Source organism: Artemia franciscana, chromosome 11 (assembly GCF_032884065.1).
Source record: "Artemia franciscana chromosome 11, ASM3288406v1, whole genome shotgun sequence".
Lineage (NCBI taxonomy): Eukaryota > Metazoa > Arthropoda > Branchiopoda > Anostraca > Artemiidae > Artemia > Artemia franciscana.
This window is the reverse complement of record NC_088873.1, coordinates 9,355,387-9,381,617: the sequence shown is the minus strand read 5'-3', so window position 1 is coordinate 9,381,617 and position 26,231 is coordinate 9,355,387. Positions and strand designations below refer to the sequence as shown.

General features: G+C 35.3%; 1 protein-coding gene across 7 annotated transcripts in view; it reads right to left on the bottom strand.

The window, feature by feature from the left end:
* The window catches only part of LOC136032777 (kazrin-like), a 161,104-nt gene extending 139,268 nt beyond the window's left edge, over positions 1–21,836 (bottom strand). For 3 of the 7 annotated variants that reach the window (XM_065713130.1, XM_065713133.1, XM_065713136.1), the window contains exons 1-2: positions 21,152–21,269; positions 16,450–16,665 (exon numbers count right to left, since the gene is read on the bottom strand). In XM_065713130.1, the coding sequence (XP_065569202.1) occupies positions 16,450–16,642 (193 nt within the window). In that variant the 5' untranslated portion in view covers positions 16,643–16,665; positions 21,152–21,269. The other 4 variants (XM_065713131.1, XM_065713135.1, XM_065713132.1 and 1 more) reach the window with 3 other exon arrangements.
* Positions 21,837–26,231: the final 4,395 nt, after the last annotated feature.

The following is a 26,231-nucleotide window of genomic DNA, read 5'->3' as shown; positions in this document are numbered from 1 at the left end:
TTCAGATGGATAATTAACCGCTTCATTTGGTTCCAAAATACAAATTAACTGCGTAAAACTTGCGAATATACAACATTCTTCGCTGTCCAATTGTCGCTGCATATAAATAGATTGTCAGGTTTACCGACCCTCGAACATGCAACATACAATTGTCCATGGGAAAAACAATCAGTATTAAGATCTATACCACATTTTTCTAATGATTGACCTTGAGCTTTGTTAATGGTGATTGCAAATGCTAATCGAATTGGGAATTGCAATATTTTAAATTGAAAAGGCAGATCCGTTGGAATCATGGGAATGCGAGGAATAAGAACAGCCTCACCCTCAAAAGGCCCTGTCAAGATTGTGGCCTCTATTAGGTTTTCCATTGTTTTTTTTTACGGCAAGTCGAGGGCCATTGCAAAGCTTTGGTGGGTTTATATTTCTTAAAAGTATTATTGGTACGCCTATTTTTAGTTGTAGCACGTGTGGTGGAAACCCTGAAAGATCTATGGAATTTAAAAATTCAGATGGATAATTAACCGCTTCATTTGGTTCCAAAACTGTGTCGACTGACTTGTAAAGGACTGCCTGGTCTCGAATCTTGGTCAAAACAATATTGTTGATTTCGTGGACGTCTATATTTTTGGGTGCGAGAATCGCTCTTTCACTTAGCCATTTATTATTTTTATAATTTTTTAGAATATTCGGAAATACTTTTTCAATCAATTCATTTTTGGACGTCACTAAATTACAGAAATCAGCAGGTAGTTGTATACGTCCTGAAATTGAGTCTACTGGGAGCTTTCCGTTTCCCATTGCCAGCAATTGATCTGAAAATGTTTGACCAGAGTCATCGTTTTGCAATCGGACACGCATATTTGTAGTTAATTTTAATGTTTTTTACGTGTGCCCATAAATTAGAATTTTTCAGGCAAGCATTCATTTCGTCTGCAGGAGTTGATCTAGGTATTATAGGTAATGTTTGCCTGAAATCTCCCGCAAGCAATATTAATGTGCTGCCAAAGGGTTTCGACTTTCCTCACAAATCTTTCAAGCATTGATCCAGAGCCTCGAGCGATTTTTTGTGTGCCATTGTGCACTCATCCCAAATAATAAGTTTGCATTGCTGCAATACTTTACCCATCCCAGATGATTTGGAAATATTGCACGTGGGAGTTTCTGTAGAATGCAAGTTCAGAGGCAATTTCAAAGCGGAATGGGCAGTTCTTCCATCAGGCAGCAATGTTGCGGCTATTCCGGACGACGCAATTGCCAACGCTATATCATTTTTTGATCGAATTGATGCCAGAATCAGTTTTATCACAAACGTTTTACCAGTACCTCCTGGCGCATCCAAAAAGAAAATTTCTCCAACGTTGTTATCGACACAATGCATTATCGTATCATAAATGTCTTTTTGTTCCGACGTTAACTTGGAAATGTTATTTTGTACATACGACAATAGATCACTCGTACTGTAACTTTGTTCACGATCCAATTCTACACATGTCGAAACAGCAGCGATACGGTTAGGTGAAGGCATTCCCAAATCCTGAAGAGGTTTGTTTGCCAAACGTACGCACAAATCTTCTATAACAACTAAAGTGTAGTTATAAATTTCTGATGTAAAATCAAAAGTCATATCTGACGTCTCTAACTGTTTTCGATGGAGTATATCTTCGGACATTTTTGACTTATATTTTTCCCATAACTCTGTAGGAGCTGATGGAGAGCAAGTTGTTAAAATGATGCCAAACAATGCACGAATTTGACTTGGGGTTGACGTTTCGCACGCGTCATTGATGCAGTTATCCCAGTGTTGGTCATTCTCCAATAAATTCAGAGCTTGGCATGCACTACGGTAAGTGTCATGTATAGTACCATTTACAGTCCTCAAATACTCAAAGGATGTCGGACCGGGTACATTCACCAAAAGCAGGCGTAGAAAGAAGCATTCATGTTGATTGGGGTGAACGGTGTAGAGTCTTCCTATCGTGGTATCTTTGAAGATGGTAGGTTGGCCGTCGACTGATTTACCCTGTTTTCGACGTTCAAATACTTTATTTTTAGTATTCCACGTGTAATACGAAGGCACTTCAGTATACAGCAGTTTTTTTGCAAAAGAATCATTTTTGCAAAGCGAAAAAAAAGCTGTTAATGTTGTATCCGGTGGATTCAGGACTCTTTGTTGCACGTTGGTTTCCGTGAAATAAACACGTTGACCATTCTGTAAATGTACCGCTAAGTGAACAACAGCTGGACTACGTTCATGTATCGGAAATGAAAGAATTCGCCAAACAGCTTCATTACTGCTTATGTATCTTCCAGCCTGATATTGTACGATTTCATCGAAATCTTTAATTTCGGGCTGCAAGCCAAAAACTGCCATGTCACTGCCTTTGTTGACGTATTTACATATGTATTTGATTGCCTTTACGGAGTTACAGTATTCAACGTTTATGTGTGCATTAAATGTTTTTGATAATAATGGGGAATATGGAACAACCCATTGGTTATCTACTTCGATGGTGGTACCGTTACGCTTCTTTATTATTGCTGTTTTACCGCCATCTTCAGTAGATCTTCTTCTATATTGTGGGTAACCATCATTGCCAGTAATTGTGTTTGATACTAAAAGTCGAGGATATTGCTTTGTGCACCTTCCTTTGGCCATGCATGGTGAATTTTCGTTCAGTGCACCGCAAGGTCCATGTATCATATTTTTTACAATAATATCATGTAACCCCTTATCGACATTTTTATCAGGTATTTCAGCGGAAATCACATCATCAATTTCGTTCGAAGTAATTTTTTTATGTAGCCAGATTAGTATATGTGCGTGTGGCAAACCTCGTTTTTGCCATTCCACTGAGTACATCCAGCATCGCACTGACCCAAACACTTCAAGTTTTACAATGTAGTTTATCAGTGATTTCAACTTTTGCCGGAAGACACGGGCCGTAATGTCATGCCTATGAACCGCCGATTGTCCTTGAAGTAAAAGCTGCAGTATCTCGTCCCAAGATTGATTACATGTAAATGTAATAAATAAATCTGGACGACCATAGAGACGAACATACGCAATAGCATCTTGAGCATATTCATGCATATGACGGGGACTGCCAGCATATGACGAAGGTAAAATTGTTAATCTTCCAACGTTTGTGGTATTACCGTCATTTATAACTGCATCTCGCAAATGAATGTATTGTTCAGAGCGGAGCTTGGTCTGATTCAGGCGGATATATAGCAAACGTTCTGATTCAATTTTAGCATACATATCAACGACGAATTGGTGAAACAATTCACGGCATTTTAAAATATAATTTTCTTCATCCTGCCGAATCATTAGTCTATAGGAATAATAATGCATTGCACTGCATTTCTTATTCATTTCTTTGTTAGTGGCTGGATTCATCAATTTAATATTAAAGTGATAGCCGTCGGCTCCATCCCAAAAAATGATAGGATATTGTAGGGCATCGTAGCATCGATGAGTTTCAGCAATTCTTACCAACTGAGCGTTTCGCTTATGAAGAATAATATCTCGAGGTAAAAACTGATCACCGACCATAACGATTGCCACTTCGTCGATAGTTGGAGCATTGTATCTACGCACATGTTGGCCAGGAGGCGTTTTGTCAGCGGAAATAACAATTTTATGCGTATCAGTAGGCATCAAATCGATGGCTGTTTTGAACAGACGCACTAAATTATTATTTTCGTGGAAAAGATGTTGCAATTGGGAAACGATTGTCCTTTCAACGTTGGGAGAAATTTCGCAACGTGCATTCAATTCAGAATTTCTATCACTGATGAAGTACAATTGTAAAAATTTATGATTCTCGCCTGAGAATGGTAGAAGGGACCCTGCTCTATGATAAATTTGCCCTTTTACTTTGAAAGTAGACATAAATTGATCTGGATTTTCGATTTGGGCTCCAAACGACGTCATTTGGAAACATGAGTTGTATTTTCTGATTTTTGACAAAAAACGCTTAGATTCTGACGTAGTTCCAGTAAGGAAAGTCTTCAATGGCTCTGGTGGTGCAGCCAATAGAGGAAGTTTAACTTTTCCTGAGGCGCAACACATTCCCATTGTTTCACTATTGAATTTCAAGGCCTTGCAATAGGGACAAATTTTAGACATTGTCCCGATTTGAACACATCTACTCAAGCTATAATCATCGACTGGGTTGTACCTGAATGCCAGGCGATAACTTTCAGGTTGCTCTGATTCCTCGGCACGCTTTCTTTTCTTACTTTCTCTATCAGCAGCAAGCCTGATTTCTTGCTGTTCTTGTGATTCCTCGGCACGCTTTCTTTTCTTACTTTCTCTATCAGCAGCAAGCCTGATTTCTTGCTGTTCTTGTAATTCCTCGGCACGCCTTCTTTTTTCACTTTCTCTTTTAGCAGCAAGTCTGCTTCCGCGTTGCTCTGGTAGTTCCTCGGCACGCTTTCTGTTCTTTCTTTCTCTATCAGCCTCAAGCCTGTTTCCTTGCTGTTCTTTTGATTCCTCGGCACGCTTTCTGTTCTTTCTTTCTCTATCAGCCTCAAGCCTGTTTCCTTGCTGTTCTTTTGATTCCTCGGCACGCCTTCTTTTTTCACTTTCTCTTTTAGCAGCAAGTCTGCTTCCGCGTTGCTCTGGTAGTTCCTCGGCACGCTTTCTTTTCTGACTTTCTCTATCAGCAGCAAGTTTTTTGGCATAGACTCTTTGAGCATCTTCATCGGCTTTTGCCATGGTAAGTTCATCAGTCATTGTAAACTTAAACATTAATAGATTTCTACGTGAACATATGTCTTAAATATCTTGAATGACGTCACCGTCAAAGCAAAAATGACGACAACTAATTTCATGACGTCAGTCAACACAGAAACATGACGTCACCTGATCCACAGACAGACACACAGACAGACAACTTATTTTTATATATATATAGATATATATATATATATATATATATATATATATATATATATATATATATATATATATATATATATATATATATATACATACATGTATATCTATATATCTATATATATATATATATATATATATATATATATATATATATATACAAATATATATTTATATATATATATATATATATATATATATATATTTATATATATATATATTTATATATATATATATATATTATATATATATATATATATATATATATATATATATATATATATATATATATATATGTATATATATATATATATATGTATATATATATATATATATATATATATATATATAATATATATATATATATATATATATATATATATATATATATATATATATATATATATATATATATATATATATATATATATATATATATATATAATATTAATTAAGCCACAACGTTTTTGCATATGATTCGCTACTTTATGTCAATGATGAGATTTGATCTTGAATGTTGTTTTGTTTAAGTCATATTGTAAGTTACAAGCATAGGCTTACCACTTTCGCAGTTGATAAATAACCGCGTTGTTTGCTTACAGCCAAAATGTGGCTATCCGCACAAAAATACCACAAGCACAGAGTCCAACTGAAAACAAAATGTCCGATGGAGAGTAAACAACAAATCACATAGGCAACGATAAGTCAAGTATTTCTTCATCTTAAAAAAAATAATAAATATATATATATATATATATATATATATATATATATATATATATATATATATATATATATATATATATATATATCGGTAGTATTCAAATAACTCGGTATTATTTTAGCTATTAAAGTCAATTTTAAGGTAAATTTTAGTAAAGTCCCATTTCTGACCAGTCACTGCTTTAGCTTTGTTAGAAGGTCGATCTTTTCAAGCTTCCAAAAAGCTGGTGTCAACAATTCTTTATATAGCCTATGCATCTCTTCTTAGGAAACATTATCTTACTGATTGCAGCATTAGCACGCATACAATCCTATTGGAAACATCCAGACGAGAGATCATTTGTGTGGAACTATTACTTATGATTGATCACCCATAATGAATTACTGACTAGTATGGAACATTGCCAATAGCCTTCATAGAACAAATCAACCATTTCTGTGAGAAAGTCGTGCTTCTGACGTGAGACAAAGGGAAATTTTTTTTTCTAAGGGAGCGAGAATAATGATAGCTTTTGGTTTTGCTTAAATTTCAGAGTAACTAGTTTCTCTTTGACGGAGAGTTTTTCGTGGGGGGATTTTCCGGGGGTGAAAACGACGGCTGTTGTGGGGAGACGCCAACAAATCTCTTTTACGTTCTCTCTGGTCTTCTAAATAATAAGCAGTTAAAGCAAAAGTTTGTGTTCCCAGTCTTTACCCTCCAGCTGATCCCCATTCGGATGCAAGACTACCATCTTTTGAGCGTAGAATTGTCAGCCCTAACTTAAACTTGGTTTACTCAGAACGGCAGGCAACTTTACCTCAATGCATCAAGTATCCAAATTAAACATTTATTGGTGGTCGCACAAAAACTCCAATTTTCCAGCCTATTTAATTTTTGGACTCTATTCCAACTGGATCTATCTTCTTCTTTAGAAACACGACACTTGGCCATGTTGAATTGCTTCAATCTTTTTCCGAACTATCCACAAATCCATGAAATTACTACAAATCATTATGTTCCGGGTGTGACTTGTATTGCCGACAAATAGTTTATAAACCTCTTTGATCGGAATTGTCAACATAGACCGGACCAGGGGCTAAAACATGACTCTAGGCTAGGGATTATCTTAGGTTTTAATCATACTCTCTTCAAGTAGTACTGAAAGTTTTTTGCAATTATTTCAGTCACACGTTTTTTACTAAACGTCACGATAAAATACTAAACATCCACGTCAAAAATCAGTCTTTGCAAGGATTTATTTCACTCAGTTTTGTTTTTGAGTACCACTGTCTAGTATAATCAAATTCCATTTACTACAAAAGATGGAGATAGCTAAGCAGGACTACGCTATACTCATTGTTGCGACTTTTCAGTTTTGCGTGAATTCACCTACTGTTGCAGTGGCTTTTAAAATTTTACCAGACTTAATGTTTTTTGATTGGGTCTGTACATCCGCACTATATTTCGAAATAAGACCAAATTCAGTAAATGTTTTAAAAAACCTGTTGAGTTTCAGTAGCTTTTTTTTGCCTGACGAACTATTTTTTTTTTTATTATTATTTAACTTGTTGTGTTATAAGCTGAGGATTTTACTTTGTAATGTTTTTTTTGCCAATTTCAACTCCAAACTCAGCGATTCTTCAAAAGGGAACCTAATTTATAAATGTAGGGGAGGGGGTCTTTTTTATTTTTTTTTACAACAAAAATACTAAAACAGGTATTTTTCAAAACCTGAGGGATAATTGTCCTTTGCCCTCCCCAATTGCCCGATTGTCACCCCTGCTTCCCACTCAGATACAGATTCTTTAACGTACAGATTCAGACTTACAATGGCAGAAACAGATTTGAAGTTGAGAGCCGTAATTAACTAACAATAATATGGTAATTCTAGCCATTCTTTCTTTCTTCCTTTGAAGTCGTAGATAAAAGCTTAATCCGAAGACCTTAAAGAACTCGACGTCCGATATCGCTATTAATACTAAATTATCTATGGAAATTATTCGCGTGCAGAACACACCTCGTTTGTGTTCCCAAAGCAAGCCGGAACGATCCTAAAAGCAATCCAATTCCTACTCTGCATCACTGATTTTACTTATTCTCATAAATAAGAGGATAAGTTAGAAGCACACAGCGGCGCCGTTTTTTAATATTCCGTTTTTTATTATTGCTATAGGTTAAAAACGAAACAAAATGCAGCGTTAAAAAAGGCTATATGGAAATACCTTATATTTGCCAATTGCGATAAATATACAAATATTAAACGGGAGATACTTGGAGGGGTTTATTCCTCCACTTGGCAGTCTCAGATGTCTGTAGATTACTCAGAAGTAAGATTGATAGTAATGCGCACCTATTTGGTATTTTGAATGCTAGGCTATATCCGAACCAACTAGAGCCACAGACTATAAGCCAAGGCCGTATTCAGGGTAGGGGTTAGGGAGTCTGAACCCCTCCCCTGAAATTTTATTCTGACTCGCAAAACATAATTAAAATGCATAAAACATTTTTCATGCGTCTTTGTTTTTTTTGTATCCCCCCCTCGCCCCCGCCAAAAAAAATCCTGGATATAGCCCTGCTATAAGCTAATGATTAATTGAATTCGTCTTTATGTTAGCAGCACCTATGTAGCAAGCATTATTTTCAGGCTACTCTGTATTTAATATTTGTATTCAAAACACAGCTTGTGTTATACTGAACTTCCTTAAGAGTAAGGTTTTAGAATACAAGATATGTCAAACAGTTCGTGGTAACGAACTGTAGTAAGGAGCGACCCGGCTCAATAGTAAACGAAACTCTAAAAAACGGAACTTCGATGCTAAAAGATATATCAAAAGAATTGGATCTTTATGCTGATTTTAAATATATAAGTTTCGTCAAATTTAGTCTTTGTCATCAAAAGTTACGAGCCTGAGAAAATTTGCCTTATTTCGGAAAATAGGGGGAAACACCCCCTAAAAGTCATAGGATCTTAACGAAAATCACACCATCGCATCCAGCGTATAAGAGAACCCTTTAGAAAAAAAATTTCAAGGTCCAATCTACAAAAATGTGGAATTTCGTATTTTTTGCCAGAAGACAGATCACGGGTGCGTGGTTATTTCTTTGTTTGTTTGTTTTTTTTCCATGGGTCATCGTATCGACCAAGTGGTCCTAGAGTGTTGCAAGAGGGCTCATTCTAACGGAAAAGAAAAGTTCTAGTGCCCTTTTTAAGTGACCAAGAAAATTGGAGGGCAGCTAGGCCCCCTCCTACGGTCATTTTTTCCCAAAGTCAACGGATAAAAATTTTGAGATAGCCATTTTGTTCCACATAGTCGAAAACCATAATAACTATGTCTTTGGGGATGACATACTCCCCCACAGTTTCTGGGGGAGGGGCTGCAAGTTACAAACTTTGACCAATGTTTACATACAGTAATGGTTATTGGGATGTGTGCCGACGTTTTCAGGGGGATTTTGTTGGTTTGGGTGTAGGGTTGAGGGAAGGGGGCTATGTGGGAAGATCTTTCCTTGGAGGAATATTTCATGGGAGAAGAGAAATTCAATGAAAAGGGCGCAGGATTTTCTAGCATTACTATTAAAAAAAACAATCAAAATATAATCATGAAAAAGTTTTTCCAATTGAAAGTAAGGAGTAGCATTAAAACTTAAAACGAACAGAGATTATTACGCATATGAGGGGTTCTAAATATACTTTAGCATAAAGAGCGAGGTATTTAGGAGGAGATAAATACTTCGCTCTTTATGCTAAAGTACTTTTAGTAATTTTAACTATTTATTCTACGGCCTTTCTTCAGGGGTCATTCTTAAAGAATTGGGACAAAGCTTAAGATTTAGTGTGAAGAGCGAGGTATTAACGATTGGGGACAAACCCCCTCATATATATAATCAAAAATATAAGAATATAAAAGTTTATTACATAAGTTAATTCTTAGATTACGTATATTTTTTACTAATAAAAACGTTCGTTTAAAATTAAAAGTTCTAGTTGCCTTTTTAAGTAACCGAAAAATTGGAGGGCAACTAGGCCTCCTTCCCCACCCCTTATTTCTCAAAATCGTCTCATCAAAACTAAGAGAAAGCCATTTAGCCAACAAAAGAATTATTATAAAAATTTCATTTTAATAATTTATGTACGGAGAGCCAAAATCAAACATGCATTAATTCAAAAACGTTCAGAAATTAAGTAAAAAAACTAGTTGTTTTTAACTGAAAGTAAGGAGCGACATTAAAACTTAAAACGAATAGAAATTACTCCGTATATGAAATGGGTTGTCCCCTCCGCAATCCTTCGCTCTTTACGCTAAAGTTTGACTCTTTGCCACAATTCTACTCGACCCAGAATCGAGAACTGATCCTCTTTTTTAATCTTATTGAACTTAAACAGAATCAATTATAAAAAGTGTTAAATTGGGCTACAAGCTATTTGTTGGAGCCTACTTTAACTATGACAAAGACACTGATTGACAAGGGAGTGCTTCCCCCATGCTTTTAAAGGGCCAGAGTTTTTTTTTTAAACCATTTTGCCAGAACAGCCTCTGTACAAAGGAACTAGTCCTTTTTGCATGTCAAAGGGGTAGTTTACCCCAGGACATACTTCGTGGCTATCCTAGACAGTTACTACTTTAAGCAAAAAATAGAATCAATTGGTAACACTTAACCCGTGCTCAATACTCCTTATTGTAACTTTTTACAATTTCTTACTGAATAAGCGCAATTTTAATGCTCTATTGAATGGCGTTTGGCAGCAAAACTAATTCTACACAAGTCATTTTAAATGTCCCTTCCCATACGCCTATGTTGTTCCTATTTTACAAAAAAATATAACTGAAAAGGAAAAACAATCATTTGAGTTAAAAATTCTGCTATTTCATAGTACCTTTTAAAACGGTTTCAACAGGAATTTTTTTTTCAATTTAGCTTGATAGATAAATACACCAAGAATTTTCTATCCAGATAAGAACGAACTGAAGTTTATTGACCTTTGAAGCGAAAAAGTAAATTGTTAATTTAATAGTTTTCAATATGCACTTTTGAACACAATTCAATGATTGCAATTGCCTAATGAGTGCCAAAAATTACAAAAATCAATTTAATTAAGTGGGGTATTTTGTGATAATCCTACAAAAATCCAGGGAGGTGAATATGATCCATCAATCTAATTTATGTAAAACCCAAGTATCACTATTTTGGTGCAGTGCGCTCTGTGTTGCCAGATTGGCTTGTTTCAAGCCGCGGTGGCTTATTTCTCTGGGCTGGGGCGGACGTTTTTTCTTGCGGCGTGCTTGGGGCGGTAAACTGGGCTTATTGTTCTTTAATTTGGCTTGTTTTGGGCTTTTTCTACTCAAAAGAATAATATTTTCTTTTTTTAAGAATTTTTTTTTCAAGTTCATTCCTTTACAAAACTTTCGAGGAAAGAAAGCGAACGGATTTAAGGAAAAGTTTAACTAAACCCTACGATTCACTAAAAAAGAGGAAGAAAATAAGTAAATTGAGTCACAAAGAACTATTTATTACGGCAGATTACTAGTTACAACTATTGAATAGCGACGTTTCAAACAGTTTGTGGTAACGAACTGTAGTAAGGAGCAACCCAACTCAATAGTAAACGAAACTTTAATAAACGGAATTTCGAATCTAAAAGATACATCGAAAGAATCAAATTTCCATGCTGATTTTAAATATATATGTTTCATCAAATTTCATGATTGTCATCAAAAGTTACGAGCCTGAGAAAATTTGCCTTATTTTGGAAAATAGGGGGAAACACCCCTAAAAGTCAAAGAATCTTAACGAAAATCATACCATCGCATTCAGCGTATCAGGGAAGCCTGTAGCAAAAGTTTCATGCTCCTATCGACAAAAATGTGGAATTTCGTATTTTTTGCCACACCATGGGAGCGTGTTTATTTTTTTTTTCCAGGGGTCATCGTATCGACCATGTGGTCTTAGAATGTCGCAAGAGGGCTCATTCTAACGGAAATGAAAAGTTCTATTGCCCTTTTTAAGTGACCAAAAAATTGGAGGATACCTAGGCCCCCTCCCACGCTCATTTTTTTCCAAAATTTTGGGATAGCTATTTTGTTCCGCATTGTCGAAAACCATTAAACTATGTCTTTGGGGATGACTTACTCCCCCACAGTCCCTGGGGGAGGGGCTACAAGTTACAAACTTTGACCATTGTTTACGTACAGTAATGGTTTTTGGGAAGTGTACATACGTTTTCAGGGGGATTTTTTTGGTTTGGGGGGTGGGTTTGAGGGGAGGGGGCTATGTGGGAGGATCTTTCCTGGGAGAAATATGTCATGGGGGAAGAGTAATTCAATAAAAAGGGTGCAGGATTTTCTAGCATTACTATAAAAAGCAATGGAAAAATAAACATGACAAAGTTTTCAATCGAAAGTAAGTAGTAACATTAAAACTTAAAACGAACGGATATTATTACGCATATATGAGGTTCTAAAAATACTTAAGCATAAAGAGCGGGGTATTTAGGAGGAGATAAATACCTCGCTCTTTATGCTAAAGTACTTTTAGTAATTTCAACTATTTATTATATGGCCTTTCTGATTCAGGGGTCATTCTTAAATAATTGGGACAAAAGTTAAGATTTAGTTTAAAGAGCGAGGTATTGACGAGGGGCAAACCGCCTCATATACATAATAAAAATATAAGAATATAAAAGTTTGTTACGTAAGTTAATTCTTAAGTTACGTATATTTTTTACGAACAAAACGTTCGTTAAAAATTAAAAGTTCTAGTTGCCTTTTTAAGTAGCCGAAAAATTGGAGGACAACTAGGCCTCCTTCCCCACCTCTTATTTCTCAAAATCGTTGGATCAAAACTAAGAGAAAGCCATTTAGCCAAAAAAGAATTAATATTCAAATTTCATTTTAATAATTTATGTGCGGAGAGCCAAAATCAAACATGTATTAATTCAAAAACGTTTAGAAATTAAATAAGAAAACTAGTTTTTTTTAACTGAAAGTAAGGAGCGACATTGAAACTTAAAACGAACAGAAATTACTCCGTATATGAAATGAGTTGTCCCCTCCGCAATCCCTCGGTCTTTACGCTAAAGTTTGACTCTTTGCCACAATTCTACTATTTAAAACAATTAAAAACTTTAGCGTAAAAAGCGAGGGATTGCGGAGGGGACAATTCATTACTCATATACAGAGTAATTTCTGTTCGTTTCAAGTTTCAATGTCACTCCTTACTTTCAGTTAAAAAAACTTGTTTGTTTTTTATTTAATCATCTACAAAAGGTAAGACGCCAAATACGACATAGTGTTTGAAACAGATAGAGAAGGACTTCATAACCCCCAAGTATGGAACATCCAAAATACTACAAAACAATACCTTGCAGTTGTGTTTGAAACAAATGGAGATAGGCTTCATAACCCCCAAGCACTTTCCAAAAAAAGTTGAAAATCCAACGAAAAAGCTTTATATTATACGTTTTCCTGATTATTCTAGCAAATAATGTTGAAAATAAGATACGAAATTATTTTTTAATAGGAATTTTTAAGGTACTAATAGGAATTGAATAAGAAACCATCGGTTTCTTTAAAAAGAAAAACCAATGTCGGAATTCTTCAGATTCTGTGAAATTCATATAAAAATGAGCTCCTTCAGTAGAGCCAAAACTAGGAGTCTTTTGACTGGAGCCTGATTGGTAAAAGAAACCGATTGATAAGCTGCATCTAAAAACCAAAATGCTGTATTACAAAATAATCAGCTTTTGATATGCATATTTTTCCTAAGGTGATGACACTGAATTTCTAAATTGCAATTAGCTTTTTATTTGTTTTAGCTTTTTTTTGTCAAAAGCTGTACATTATATTTCATTTCTCAGAAATTATTTTAAATTTTTCTTGTTTGAGGTATTAAGAAAATATACCAAAAGTATTGAGAGCTTTTCAATCATTACGTTGATTCTCTTGAAGTTTTTTTTTCCTTTGTGATACAAAATTTCAAGATTCAATTATTTTCTTTTTTCCATTTTACCACTCTATCCAAAGAAGTAATTAAGCCTGTGTGTTTCTAGTTGTGATATTTTGGTCATGATTCTGTTTTACTCACTAATATTATTTTGCTTATTGAAGAGATCTCATTGCGTTTTCTGTTACTTGTGAAATTTTTTTGTTGTATTACGATGTCAATGCACTAAGAATTAGCTGAAAGCCGCGTTCATTAAACCAGGTGACAAGAAAAAAACGAAGGTTTTCAGTGAAAAGTCTTGTCTTAAATAACCATAAAAGTTCAAAATACTTATCTGCCACGTAGCTTAAGGTAATTTTTAGATTATAATCTTGCTTCAAAATAGGTTTCTAAAGAGATAAACATAAAGAAAATATAATATTTAGTGAAAAATTAAAAAAAAATTATCCCTTATTTGGGAGATAGGGCATGGGGAAGTGGCTTTATTTGCATAGGGCTATAGCTTTCACAAGGGTATGGAGAGGCGGCAACTCTGTTGAAAGGTGTAAATTTGGAGGGAAAACTAAAACTGTAAGGAATACTAACATATTAAGATTTGCCTCGAGGGCTCGGCTGGGAAATGGCCCCTTTGTCTTTTTTATTTTGCTTTCATCTAAAATAGCAGCAGTTACAATTAAATCGTTTAACTTTGATCCTACCTCTGAGCACATGTTCGTTGATTTCAAAAGTCTCGGGTTTGAGACGATTCCATGGACGAATTTGTTTCCAAGTAGACAGTTTCGCTTTCACACCATAAGTTTTTCAATGCAAAGGCTTAGCTTCAGAAAAAAAACCCTGAGTTCAAAATACTAAGCTGCCACACAGCTTAAGGTAATTCTTTTATGTTTCAAACTTAAAAGCGGCAAAAAAAGTCAAGTATTCCCGTCTGCTGGGTAGGCTTATCTTTCTTCCCTGCTAATGTTGAGGGGAGAAAACAAAATTACGACTCTTCCTGAAGTTTAAAGAAAAAACGATGAGAATAGCTTTTGGACTGAAAATTCAGCATTAATGTCGCATCAAGATGTAGCATTTTCCGTGGAACAAGCTTTCGGACACGCTCACTATAAAGTGAAGTCTCAAAAGTGGATTATTTCGATAAAAATTTTTGGCGCTTGTTCGGGCTTATTTTGAAAATCCCAGGGTGTTTTTTTATGCTGACAATGTGGCAACACTGAGTGCGCTTGTGCACTGTCTATGTGCATGCGAGTATATGGGTATTAAGAACTGTACCAGAAGTGTGAAATTCGAACCAGAAGAATCGTAAAATTCATTTCATTGGTGGTTGGTGACGTTCTGAATAAAGATATGAACTACCACCTTCCTTTCACATTGCAGTGATAAGGGGAAAAGGCCTCTGGTTCGTTGAAAGTGATGTGCTATACTTTCATTCAATCAAGGACCATTTCACAATCCTTTCGGTTTAGATTTGGCTATTATGGTGCTGTTTCTAATACCCCCCTTAATTGTGCATTTGATATACAGTACGAGCGCACTGTTCCAAAATTGCAAGACTTATGAGTTTCATTTTGAAAACAGATATGATAAGTGTGGTTGATACTCTCAAATCGGCATTGGCATATTTACATAGGCTATTTACAGAGCTAAAAATGAGACTATCCTAGTTTCAGAATTTAAATGACTGAAGTTTACATCTCCATACTCTAATCTTCAGGGGGAGTAAGCCAATAATTAAGGATAGCCTATAAGATAATAAAGGGGATTTCATTTGGCGAAAGGGCTTGGTTTGAGATGTGTGTTATCAGGATTAAACAGTTCATGGTAACGAAATGTAGTAAGGAGCGACCCGGCTCAATAGGAACAAAACCTATCAAAGACGGAATTTTGATACTAATAGATACATCGAAAGAATTGGATTTTTATGCTGATATAAAATATATAAGTTTTGTCAAATTTAGTCTCACTCATCAAAAGTTAGGAGTCTTATTTTGGAAAATAGGGGAAAACACCCCCTAAAAGTCACGCAATCTTAAAAAAATTCACACTACCACATTCTGCACATCAGAGAATTCTGTTGTACAAGCTTCAATCTCCTATCTACAAAAATGAGGAATTTTATATTTTTTTATTTTTCAGGGGGTGATTGTATCGACACAGTGATCTAGAATGACGCAAGAGGGCTTATTCTAACGGAAATTAAAAGTTCTAGTACTCTTTTTAAGTGACCAAAAACATTGGATGGCACCTATGCCCCCTTCCACGCTCATTTTTCCCCCAAGTCACCGGATAATTATTTTGAGATAGCTGTTTTGTTCGGCATTGTCGAAAAACCTAATAGTTATGTCTTTGGGGACGACTTACCCCCCCCCCCCCCCACAGTCCTCGGGGGAGTGTCTGCAAGTTAAAAAACTTTGACCATTGTGTAGCCTATGTATAGTAATGGCTATTGGGCCCCGCTAAGAACGCTGAAGTTTTTGTGTTGTTTTAAAAAGCAGAGTTTTGAGAAAGAGTCAAACTTTAGAGTAAAGAGCGGGGAGTTGAGGAAGGAATAGCCCATTTCATGTACGGAGTAATAATAAGTATATTTTCACGTTCGTTTTAAGTTTTAATGTCGCTCCTTACTTTCAATCGAAAAATCTTGTTTTTTTTTTTTTTAATTTCCCTAAACATCCATCCACAAGATTTTACTAATACCAAGAATTAACTAGCACTAATTTAACATATTTCTCATAGTACTTTTGCTTGACTGAAAAGTTCTAAGAAAAATCTTGCTTGGAAAGCTAAATCTTGGTATTAGTAAATTCTTGTTGTGAATGGGGCATAAAGGATTGTTAAAATGTCATATGTAAACGAACTTCATTCGTCCCGGTACATATGATAAAAATGAAGGTGTTGAACAGACCTTTGAATGGGGTATCCGAATTAGTCATATCTTTTCCAACAGAATCTGGATGAACAACACAATTTCCACAGTTATTTAATGTTATGACTGTTAGTTTTCGACTTGGCTCAGAGGCATTCTTCACTCGATCAGAATCCAATTTTATTTCTTTGTCGATTTCTTTACCAATCAAGTGCCTTTCTTCTTCGGTCATTCTTTGAATACGAAATGACTAGGCTAAAAATGAAAATTAACAAAAACGGGTTTATTATATATTCTCTGTGTTAATTCACCTAATTATTGATACGTGGAACCTGGGAGACATAAATCGATTTGCCAATGTGATAAAAAGCTTATCTTGGCAGAATTATCACTGATGTCAAAAACAAACATTGTTGATTGCATTAGAATACCTAGAATAGCATATTTTTAAACACAACTAGGAGTGGGGGCTCCAATTCTTTTCAAGTTGTACTCACCGGCCGATTTGATGCAATTTTTTTGGCCCAAAATGGAAAAATTTGAAGTTTCAACGTTCTAGTTTTTAGGGAGCATTCACCAATAGGAGACTTAAACTTTAAAATTCACTAACAGCAAAATTTTTCCACTTATGAACATCTTGTTTTAACAAATGATCAAACAGATTTTTCTTTCTGAAATTGATCAAAATGGAATGCTATATCAGGTTTGTGACTAGTCACTAAAAAGAAATCCAAGTTACATAAGGAATACTTTTTGGAGAATCTCCGTTTTCAAAGATATCTTCTATTTCAAATTGTTCAAATTATAAGTTCTATCTAAGTCTCAAGGTTTACCAGTGATATCAGTTCACAGTCATGAAAATGTAGAGGGAGCGGGGATTCAAAAAATACATTAAAACAATTTTGCAAAAATCCAGAGAGATCATTTTTACAATTTTTTTATGAAAATGCAAGATAAGCTTTGTTTCAAAGTTTAATAGTGAAAACTACCCCTCTCCCAAGTAGGGGAATGGAGTTTTTATTTATTATTTATAAACTTCAGAAATTATCTTTGCACAGTTTCTCTCCCCCTCCCATATTTTCAGTGGTAATGGCCCATGATTATGCTACTAATTCCCTTCGTATATTTTAAATGTAGCCTAGTATTGTTTCCATTCCCTTTTATCATCATTGTGATATTAACTATAAGGATATACAGAAACCTCGATATTTTAAAAATATTAAATTCTGATTTTTTTTCCAGGATCAATATTTGTGAATCTTCATAATTCCCGGTAATTTTCGGAGGACAACCCCGGGATAGAATTCCTTGTGGAAACTGGAAACTCTACAAATTACTTTGAACTACATAAGCTCAAAAATGCGTCTACAGGTAATGTGTGTTGATTTTGGATGGCTGAATCAAACAGTTTGTGGTAACGAACTCTAGTAAGGAGCGACCCAGCTCAATAGTAACTGAAACTTAAAAAATGGAATTTTTATACCAATAGTTTCAAAAGAATTGCATTTTAATGCTGATTTTAAACATACAAGTTTCATTAAGTTTAGTCTTACTAATCAAAAGTTACGAGCCTGAGAAAATTTGCCTTATTTTGGAAAATAGGGGAAAACTTCCCTAAAAGTTATAGAATCTTAAAGAAAATCACACGATCAGATTCAGCGCATCAGAGAATCTTACTGTAAAACTTTCAAGCTTCTATCCACAGAAATGTGGAATTTTGTATTTTTTGCCAGAAGACATATCACAGATGCGTGTTTATTTGTTTTGTTTCTTTTTGTTTTTTTTTAGGGGTGATCATATTGACACATTGGTCCCAGAATGTCATGAGAGGGCTCATTCTAACGATAATCAAAAGTTCTTAGTTCCTTTTTAAGTGACAAAAAAATTCGAGGGCAACTAGGCTCCCTCCAACGCATATTTTCCCCCAAAGTGACTGGATCAAAATTTTGAGATAGCAATTCTGTTCGACTTAGTCGAAAACCTGACAACTATGTCTTTGGGGACGACTCAATCCCCCACAGTCTCCGGGCGAGAGGCTGCAAGTTACAAACTTTGACCATTGTATATATATAGTAATGGTTATTATGAAGTGTACAGACGTTTTCAAGGGGACTTTTTCGCTTTGGGATGAGGATGGTTCGGGTGAGGGGGTTACATGGTAGGACCTATCCATGGAGGAATTTATCATGAGGGAAGAGAATTTCCATGAAGGGGGCGCAGGATTTTCTAGCATTATTTAAAAACAAGCAATGAGAAAATAATTTCTTTTTTCAACTGGAAGTAATGAGCAGCATTAAAACTTAAAACGAACATAAAATATTACGTATATAAGGGGGTTCGTCTCCTCCACAATACCTTGCTCTTTAGGCAAAAGTATTTTAAGTAATTTCAAATATTTATTCTACAGTCTTTGTGATCCAGGGTTCATTCATAAAGATTGGGGCAAAATTCAAGCTTTGGTGTAAAGAGCATGGTATTGAAGAGGGGGCAAACCCCCTCATATACGTTATAAAAATTTACAAATGTAGAAGTTTGTTATGTAAGTTAATTCGTAAGGTACGTATGTTTATTACTAACAAAAACGTTCGTAAAAAAATAAAAAATCTAGTTGCATTTTTAAGTAACCAAAAATTGGAAGGCAACTAGGCCACCTCCTCCATCCCTTTTTATTAAAATCGTCCTATCAAAACTACAAGAAGGCCATTTAGCAAAAAAAACGCAAATTTCGTTTTAATTATTCATGTGCGGTGAGCCAAAATCAAAACATGCATTAATTCAAAAACGTTCAGAAATCAAATAAGAAAAACAAGTTTTGTTAACTGCAAGTAAGGAGCAACACTAAAACTTAAAACGAACAGAAATTATTCCGTATATGAAAGGGGTTGGTCCCTCCTCAACGCCCCACTTTTTACGCTAAAGTTGACTCTCTGTCACAACTCTTCTTTTATAAACAACGAAATATACAGAATAATTTCTGCTTGTTTTAAGTTTTGATGTCGCTCCTTACTTGCAAAGTAAGGAGCAAAGTAAAAAAAAAACTTGGTTCTTTTTTATTTAATCTCAGTGACATGCTGCTAGGCTGGACAGTTATCAATTTTGAATTTGGTAATTAGCAGCTGCCTAAGTAGACAATAATGTATCCATTTTTTTTTCTCTAGTAAAGTATCCAAAGCCTTTTATGGAACAGATGTTAAAGGCAACGTAGTAATAACAAATAAATACAAATAACAACATTGAAAGTTTTTGACAAAGTTTTTAACAAGTTTTTCTTAGTGCGGCAGCATTTTGTAAAAGATGTGTTTTTTGGGCTTGTATGTGAAGAAGAAGAATAAATAAAAACATACCAAAACCAATCGGACCCAAACCCAACTAGCAAAAAAGGGTATATCTGTTCTATTCATATGGGTTCCAGCACACTGTGGTATAACAGGAAACGAACTAGCAGATCAGGCTGCAAAACAAGCCTCCCAACTAGGCCTGATCGCCCAAACCCCTATCACTGGTCCTAAACTTCTTTCTTCAATTAGCTCAAAAATTTTTGAAGAAGAAGAGGCCTGGCTCCATTCTTCTCATACTCAGCTCCTCGATCTTTATGATTATAAGCAGCCTTCAAAAGAAATGTACCTCACTTCTCGCATCCTTTCTACCTGCCTATTTCGTCTTAGATGTGGCCATGCAAAGACAAAATCAACACTATTCCAGTGGAAAATGACTCCATCCCCCAATTGTGACACTTGTGGAGTGTATGAAGATATACGCCACATCATCCTTAACTGTAGAAAATACGAAAAAGAGAGAGAAGTACTAAGAAATTGCTGTGAGAAGGCATTTAGTGCATTCACAATGCGTTCTGTTCTGGGACATCACACTTCTCCTCCTTGGGCTAAAAAACTAAGCACAAACCTATTAGGTAGATTTGTTATGACTACTGGTTTGGTTCATTCCCTATATTTTTTTTTTTTTTTAATTATTATTACCTGTTCAATACGATTTTTAGAATTGCCCCATTTATCATTTTAGATATATTTTTATCGACATTTGGTTGTATTGTTATTGGTTATAATGTGTAAAATTTGTATTACTTTTTATTATTGTGTTGTACATGTATTTTAATTGATGTTTGACAATGTATAGTTGCAGTATTTTGATTCCCGTTTTTCAACGCAGGCAGTTGCTGCAGGCAAATAACCCCCCTCCATTAGCAAGTCAAGCGATACTGTTCTGGCTCAGTGAATAATGACTAAGTGACACCCAAGCAAGCTAGTGATCATAGAAGGCACAGAACAACTGAGTGATACGAACGCATATGACCTATTGGTCGAACGCGTCAAACCCCAAACAACAACAACAACCCAATCGGAAACGAAACGTTTCCTTTTTCTGCTAAGTTATTAATCTATTTATCACTTCTATGATTTTTTCAATATTAAATTAATTTCCCCTCATTTTTGTAGAAGGAAAGCCATCTGAAAGTTTTCGCTTTTTAGAAAGAGTACTTAATGGGATATCTAATGTAGGCCCACATTTGCCTAATTTTCATTTTTCGTCTGATTTTTGTCCTATGCTATACTCTTACCCTAGATTGGTGCTTCAAATTTAAGACTGATTTAGCCTACCTTATATTGCGAGAATCAAAAGCAAGGGATGGTATTTTGTCATTCCGTGCGTCGGCTGAGCAAACAAACCTATGCAAACACAATTTGAAAACTTTTACGCGTTAAAGTAGATATAAACCACTCACCAATATAAATCACTCATCCGTAAAGAAGCCTGTTGTCATATTCCAAAGAGCAGTTTAAATGAAATCACATAGCGTAAAACCAACTTTGAATTTAAGCGGACCAAACCAGACAGAAAACTGTAAAGGTATCTCAGATTCCTAACCTCTACCCGGACGTGTCATTTACCATATCATATAAATAAATCAGGTACCCCCTTTTTAGTATTAGTGTTCGTTTCAGGGCTAGGTACGGTAAGAAATGTATTGACGAAACAAGTAAAAAACAAAACAATTATCTAATTACATGGAAATCCAGAGCTGAAGTGAACAAAGCTTTCTGAATCTTGAATATACAAAACGAACTTATAGTCATATTCTATAGAGTATGATTCTATTAGGGGGGGGGGGTCAGACTTCACAAAGTATTCACTTATTGTAGTGGATTTTGTTTTATAGGAATTTGCCCCTTTTTTTGGAATAATCCGTGAGCATGTGATTGCTGTAGGATTTTTGTCTTTTATTTGTCTGCATTGTTGTGGTTTCCCTTTAACACTGAGCCCTTCATTTAACGAATAACAATACTTGCCTAATAAACTGATTCCCTTTGGAGGCATTAGATTAGCCAAATGAACCATACACATCCAAAATTAAATGATGACACTGTTTCCTACAGTTTTTATAAGAACTAAAACCCACATACTTGCAACGAGAAAGGACACTGAAGATCTTTACAATAGTCGGTATGCCAAGCGCAGATCTCTTTCTTTCTCTGGGAAAGCCTAAGCTTTCCAAAACCAAGACTGTTTTTGATTACCTCGAATTATGGCTCCCAACTATATAGGCTATGCTCCCAAAGTAAAAGTGACTTTGAACGGCCGTTTTCATGTTAATATAATAGCAAAGAGTTTCTTACAGCACTTTAAAGTTTTATTTCTAATTTATATCTTTAAGTTTTATTTAAGTTTTATATCTTCTGTGTTGTTTATTATTTAAGTTAAGGGAAAAGTATGTTTGTTTGCGCATATCCTTGCGGCTCTTCTTTATTTCAAGATCCGACCGTACTCCATTGTGCATTGTCCATTCTCTTCATCCTCAGAGTGCAGTACCTTGCCGATGGCTTAGAATACAGGTAGATTAGAACAGCTAGAAGAATCATTTTTGAGGTTTTGGATCCTGTAATAAGCAATGAAAAAGATTATTGCTTGTTTTGCAATAGCCTACTAAGTTTTAATAAGCGAGATATACTCAAATTTTAAATATACCTCAGAGATGCTATGAATCTCAAACACATTTGCCAACGATTATATTTGTCACTAATAGATGTAATGATTATATGTCGGTAAGTACAACCTGCTGTTTTTGGAGGTGCTAACCGTTTTCCCCTGAAAAAAAAACCGTAGAAAATTACCCCCCCCCCCATTAAAAATCCCCCGAAAAGCAAAATTGCGCACCGATAGAGAAAGTACAAAATGGGCACATTGAAATATCGATCGGATGTCCTAAAGTGTAACAAAACGACCAGATGTCTAGTTTTTAATGGAATCCAACAAGTCTTTTTCAGAAAAAAAAAATCACGGAAAAGAACAGTTTATCACATCTTCGTAGCAAAAATGGAAACGAAAAAACCAGTTTAGTAGGCAACACTCAAGCATTGTTTCAAACAGTTCGTGGTAATCAAACAGTTCGTGGTAATGAACTGTAGTAAGGAGCGACCCGGCTCAATAGTAAACGAAAGTCTAAAAACAGAATTTCGATGCTAAAAGATATATCAAACAATCGGATTTTTATGCTGATTGTAAATATATACGTTTCATCAAATTTAGTCGCCTGACTAAAAACGAGACTGAGAAAAATTGCCTTATTTTTGAAAATAGGGGGTAACACCTCCTAAAAGTCATAGGACCTTAACGAAAATCACACCATCGCATTCAGTGTATCAGAGAACCCAATAGAAAAAATTTCAAGGTACAATCTACAAAAATGTGGAATTTCGTATTTTTTGCCAGAAGACAAATCACGGGTGCGTGTTTATTTGTTTTTTTTTTCCCAGGGGTCATCGTATCGACCAAGTGGTCCTAGAGTGTTGCAAGAGGGCTCATTCTGACGGAAATAAAAAGTTCTAGTGCCTTTTTAAGTGACCAAAAAATTAGAGGGCACCTAGGCCCCCTCCCACGCTCATTTTTTCCCAAAGTCAACGGATCAAAATTTTGAGATAGCCATTTTGTTCCGCATAGTCGAAAACCATAATAACTATGTCTTTAGGGATGATTTACCCCCCACAGTCCCTGGGGGAGGGGCTGCAATTTACAAACTTTGACCAATGTTTACATACAGTAATGGTTACTGGGAAGTGTGCCGACGTTATCAGGGGGATTTTTTTGGTTTGGGTGTGGGGTTCAGGGGAGGGGGCTATATGGGAAGATCTTTCCTTGGAGGAATATTTCATGGGGGAAGAGAAGTTCAATGAAAAGGGCGCAGGACTTTCTAGCATTACTATAAAAAAACAATGAAAATATAAACATGAAAAAGTTTTTTCAATTGAAAGTAAGGAGAAGCATTAAAACTCAAACGAACAGAGATTATTACGCTATGAGGGGTTCTAAAAATACTTTAGCATAAAGATCGAGGTATTTAGGAGAAGATAAATACTTCGCTCTTTATGCTAAAATTTTTTTAAGTAATTTCAACTATTTATTCTACGGCCTTTCTGATTCAGGGGTCATTCTTAAAGAATTGGGATAAAACAAGATTTAGTGTGAAGAGCGAGGTATTAACGAGGGGACCAACCCCCTCATATATATAATCAAAAATATAAGAATATAAAAGTTTGTTACATAAGTTAATTCTTAAGTTACGTATTCTTTTTACTAATAAAAACGTTCGTTAAAAATTAAAAGATCTAGTTGCCTTTTTAAGTAACCGAAAATTTGGAGGGCAACTAGGCCTCCTTCCCCACCCCTTATTTCTCAAAATCGTCTGATCAAAACTAAGAGAAAGCCATTTAGCCAAAAAAAGAATTAATATGCAAATTTCATTTTAATAATTTATGTACGGAGAGCCAAAATCAGACATGCATTAATTCAAAAATTTTCAGAAATTAAATAAAAAAACAAGTTTTTTTAAATGAAAGTAAGGAGCGACATTAAAACTTAAAACGAACAGAAATTACTCCGTATATGAAAGGGGCTTTTCCTCCTCGACACCCCGCTCCTTGCGCTAAAGTTTGATTCTTTCTCGCAACTCTACTTTTTAAAACAGTAAAAAACTTTAGCGTAAGGAGCGGGGTGTCGAGGAGGAAAAGCCCCTTTCATATACGGAGTAATTTCTGTTCGTTTTAAGTTTTAATGTCGCTCCTTACTTTCATTTAAAAAAACTTGTTTTTTTTTTTATTTGAACAGTAAGGAGCGACCCGACTCAATACTAACCAAAACTCTAAAAAACAACTCCAAATTTTGATACCAATAGTTACATCAAAAGAATCGTATTCTCATGCTGATTTTAAATATCTAAGTTTCATCGAGTTTAGTCTTACCCATCAAAAGTTACGAGTCGTAGAAAATTGTCTTATTTTAGAAAATAGGAGGAAACACCCCGTAAAAGTCATAGAATCTAAACAAAAATCACATCATCAGATTCAGCATATCCGAGAACCCTACTGTAGAAGTTTCAAGCTTCTATCTATAAAAGTGGGGAATTTTGTATTTTTTGCCAGAAGACAGATCACGGATGCGTCTTATTTGTTTATTTGTTGTTGTTTTTTCCAGGGGTGATCGCATTGACCCAGTGGTCCAAGAATGCCGCAAGATGACTCATTCTAATAGAAATTAAAAGTTCTAGCGCACTTCGTAAGTGACCAAAAAATTGGAAGGCACCTATGCCCCCTTCCACGCTCATTTTTCCCAAAGTCACCGAATCAAAATTTTGAGATAGCCATTTTGTTCAGCATAATGGCCCATAAGTTGACAGGGTATTCACGTGATGGTAAGACAGCAAACCTTATTGATTATGTTATTGTAAACAGAAGACTAGCAGGATCAATACAAGATACTAGGGTGTATAGGAGTGCCGTTATTGATGTTAAAAGTAAAGATCACCATCTAGTAGTGTCTAAGGTTAATTTAAAGCTGAAATTTCGGAAGGGTAACTCCCTCCCGGAAAGTTATGATGTTGGTAGACTTCAGGATGAAAATTTGAGAAAAAAATTCCAGAAACAGTTGAGTACTAAACTTGAGGGTTTAAAATTTGACAATGTGGAAGATAGATGGAATAATTTCAGAAAAACAATTTGTGAAGATGCTGATGGTGTCCTAGGGAAGAGTGCTAAGACTGCAACTAGGAATATTAGTGAAAAAGCTTTAGGTTTAATAGAGAGTAGAAGGGGTTTGTATAAGAATTATCTGAGTGATAGGTCGTATGAAAACAAAAGGAATGTAAAGAAAGTGGAGAAAGCATTAAAATATGAACTAAGGAGATGTGAAGTGGAGGTGATGGATAAAATTGCTGAGGATCTGGAAGATGCGGCTAGACGGCATAATAGTAAAATATTATACTGGCATGTTAATAAATTGAAAGGGAGTAGCCAATCTGGACTAGTCCTAGTTAAAGATAGAAATGGGGCCACAATTAGTGATAAGGAAAAAGTTAAAGAAAGATGGGTGGAAAATTTTGAGAATGTACTAAACCAAGATACAGTTGCAGGAAAAGATATAGATGAAAATGAAAAAGTTTGTGATACCTTGGATGTGAAGGAAGATTTGTTTAGTGAGGAAGAATTAGCGACAGTACTTAAAGGATTAAAAAATAATAAGGCCCCAAGTGCTGATAGCATGCTTAATGAGTTTCTTAAATATGGTGGCTCTGAGGTTAGGAATAAGCTACTGAAGATTATGAACATGATTTTTGAAAAAGGGGAAGTACCCAATGATTTTAGGAAAACTTTAATTAAACCACTGTATAAGAAAGGTGACAAGAGTGAGTGTCGTAATTATCGAGGCATTAGTCTGGTCTCTGTAGGTAGCAAATTACTGAGTAATATGATACTTTTTAGACTGAGACATGCTGTAGACAAAGTTTTAAGGGAAGAACAATGCGGTTTTAGAAA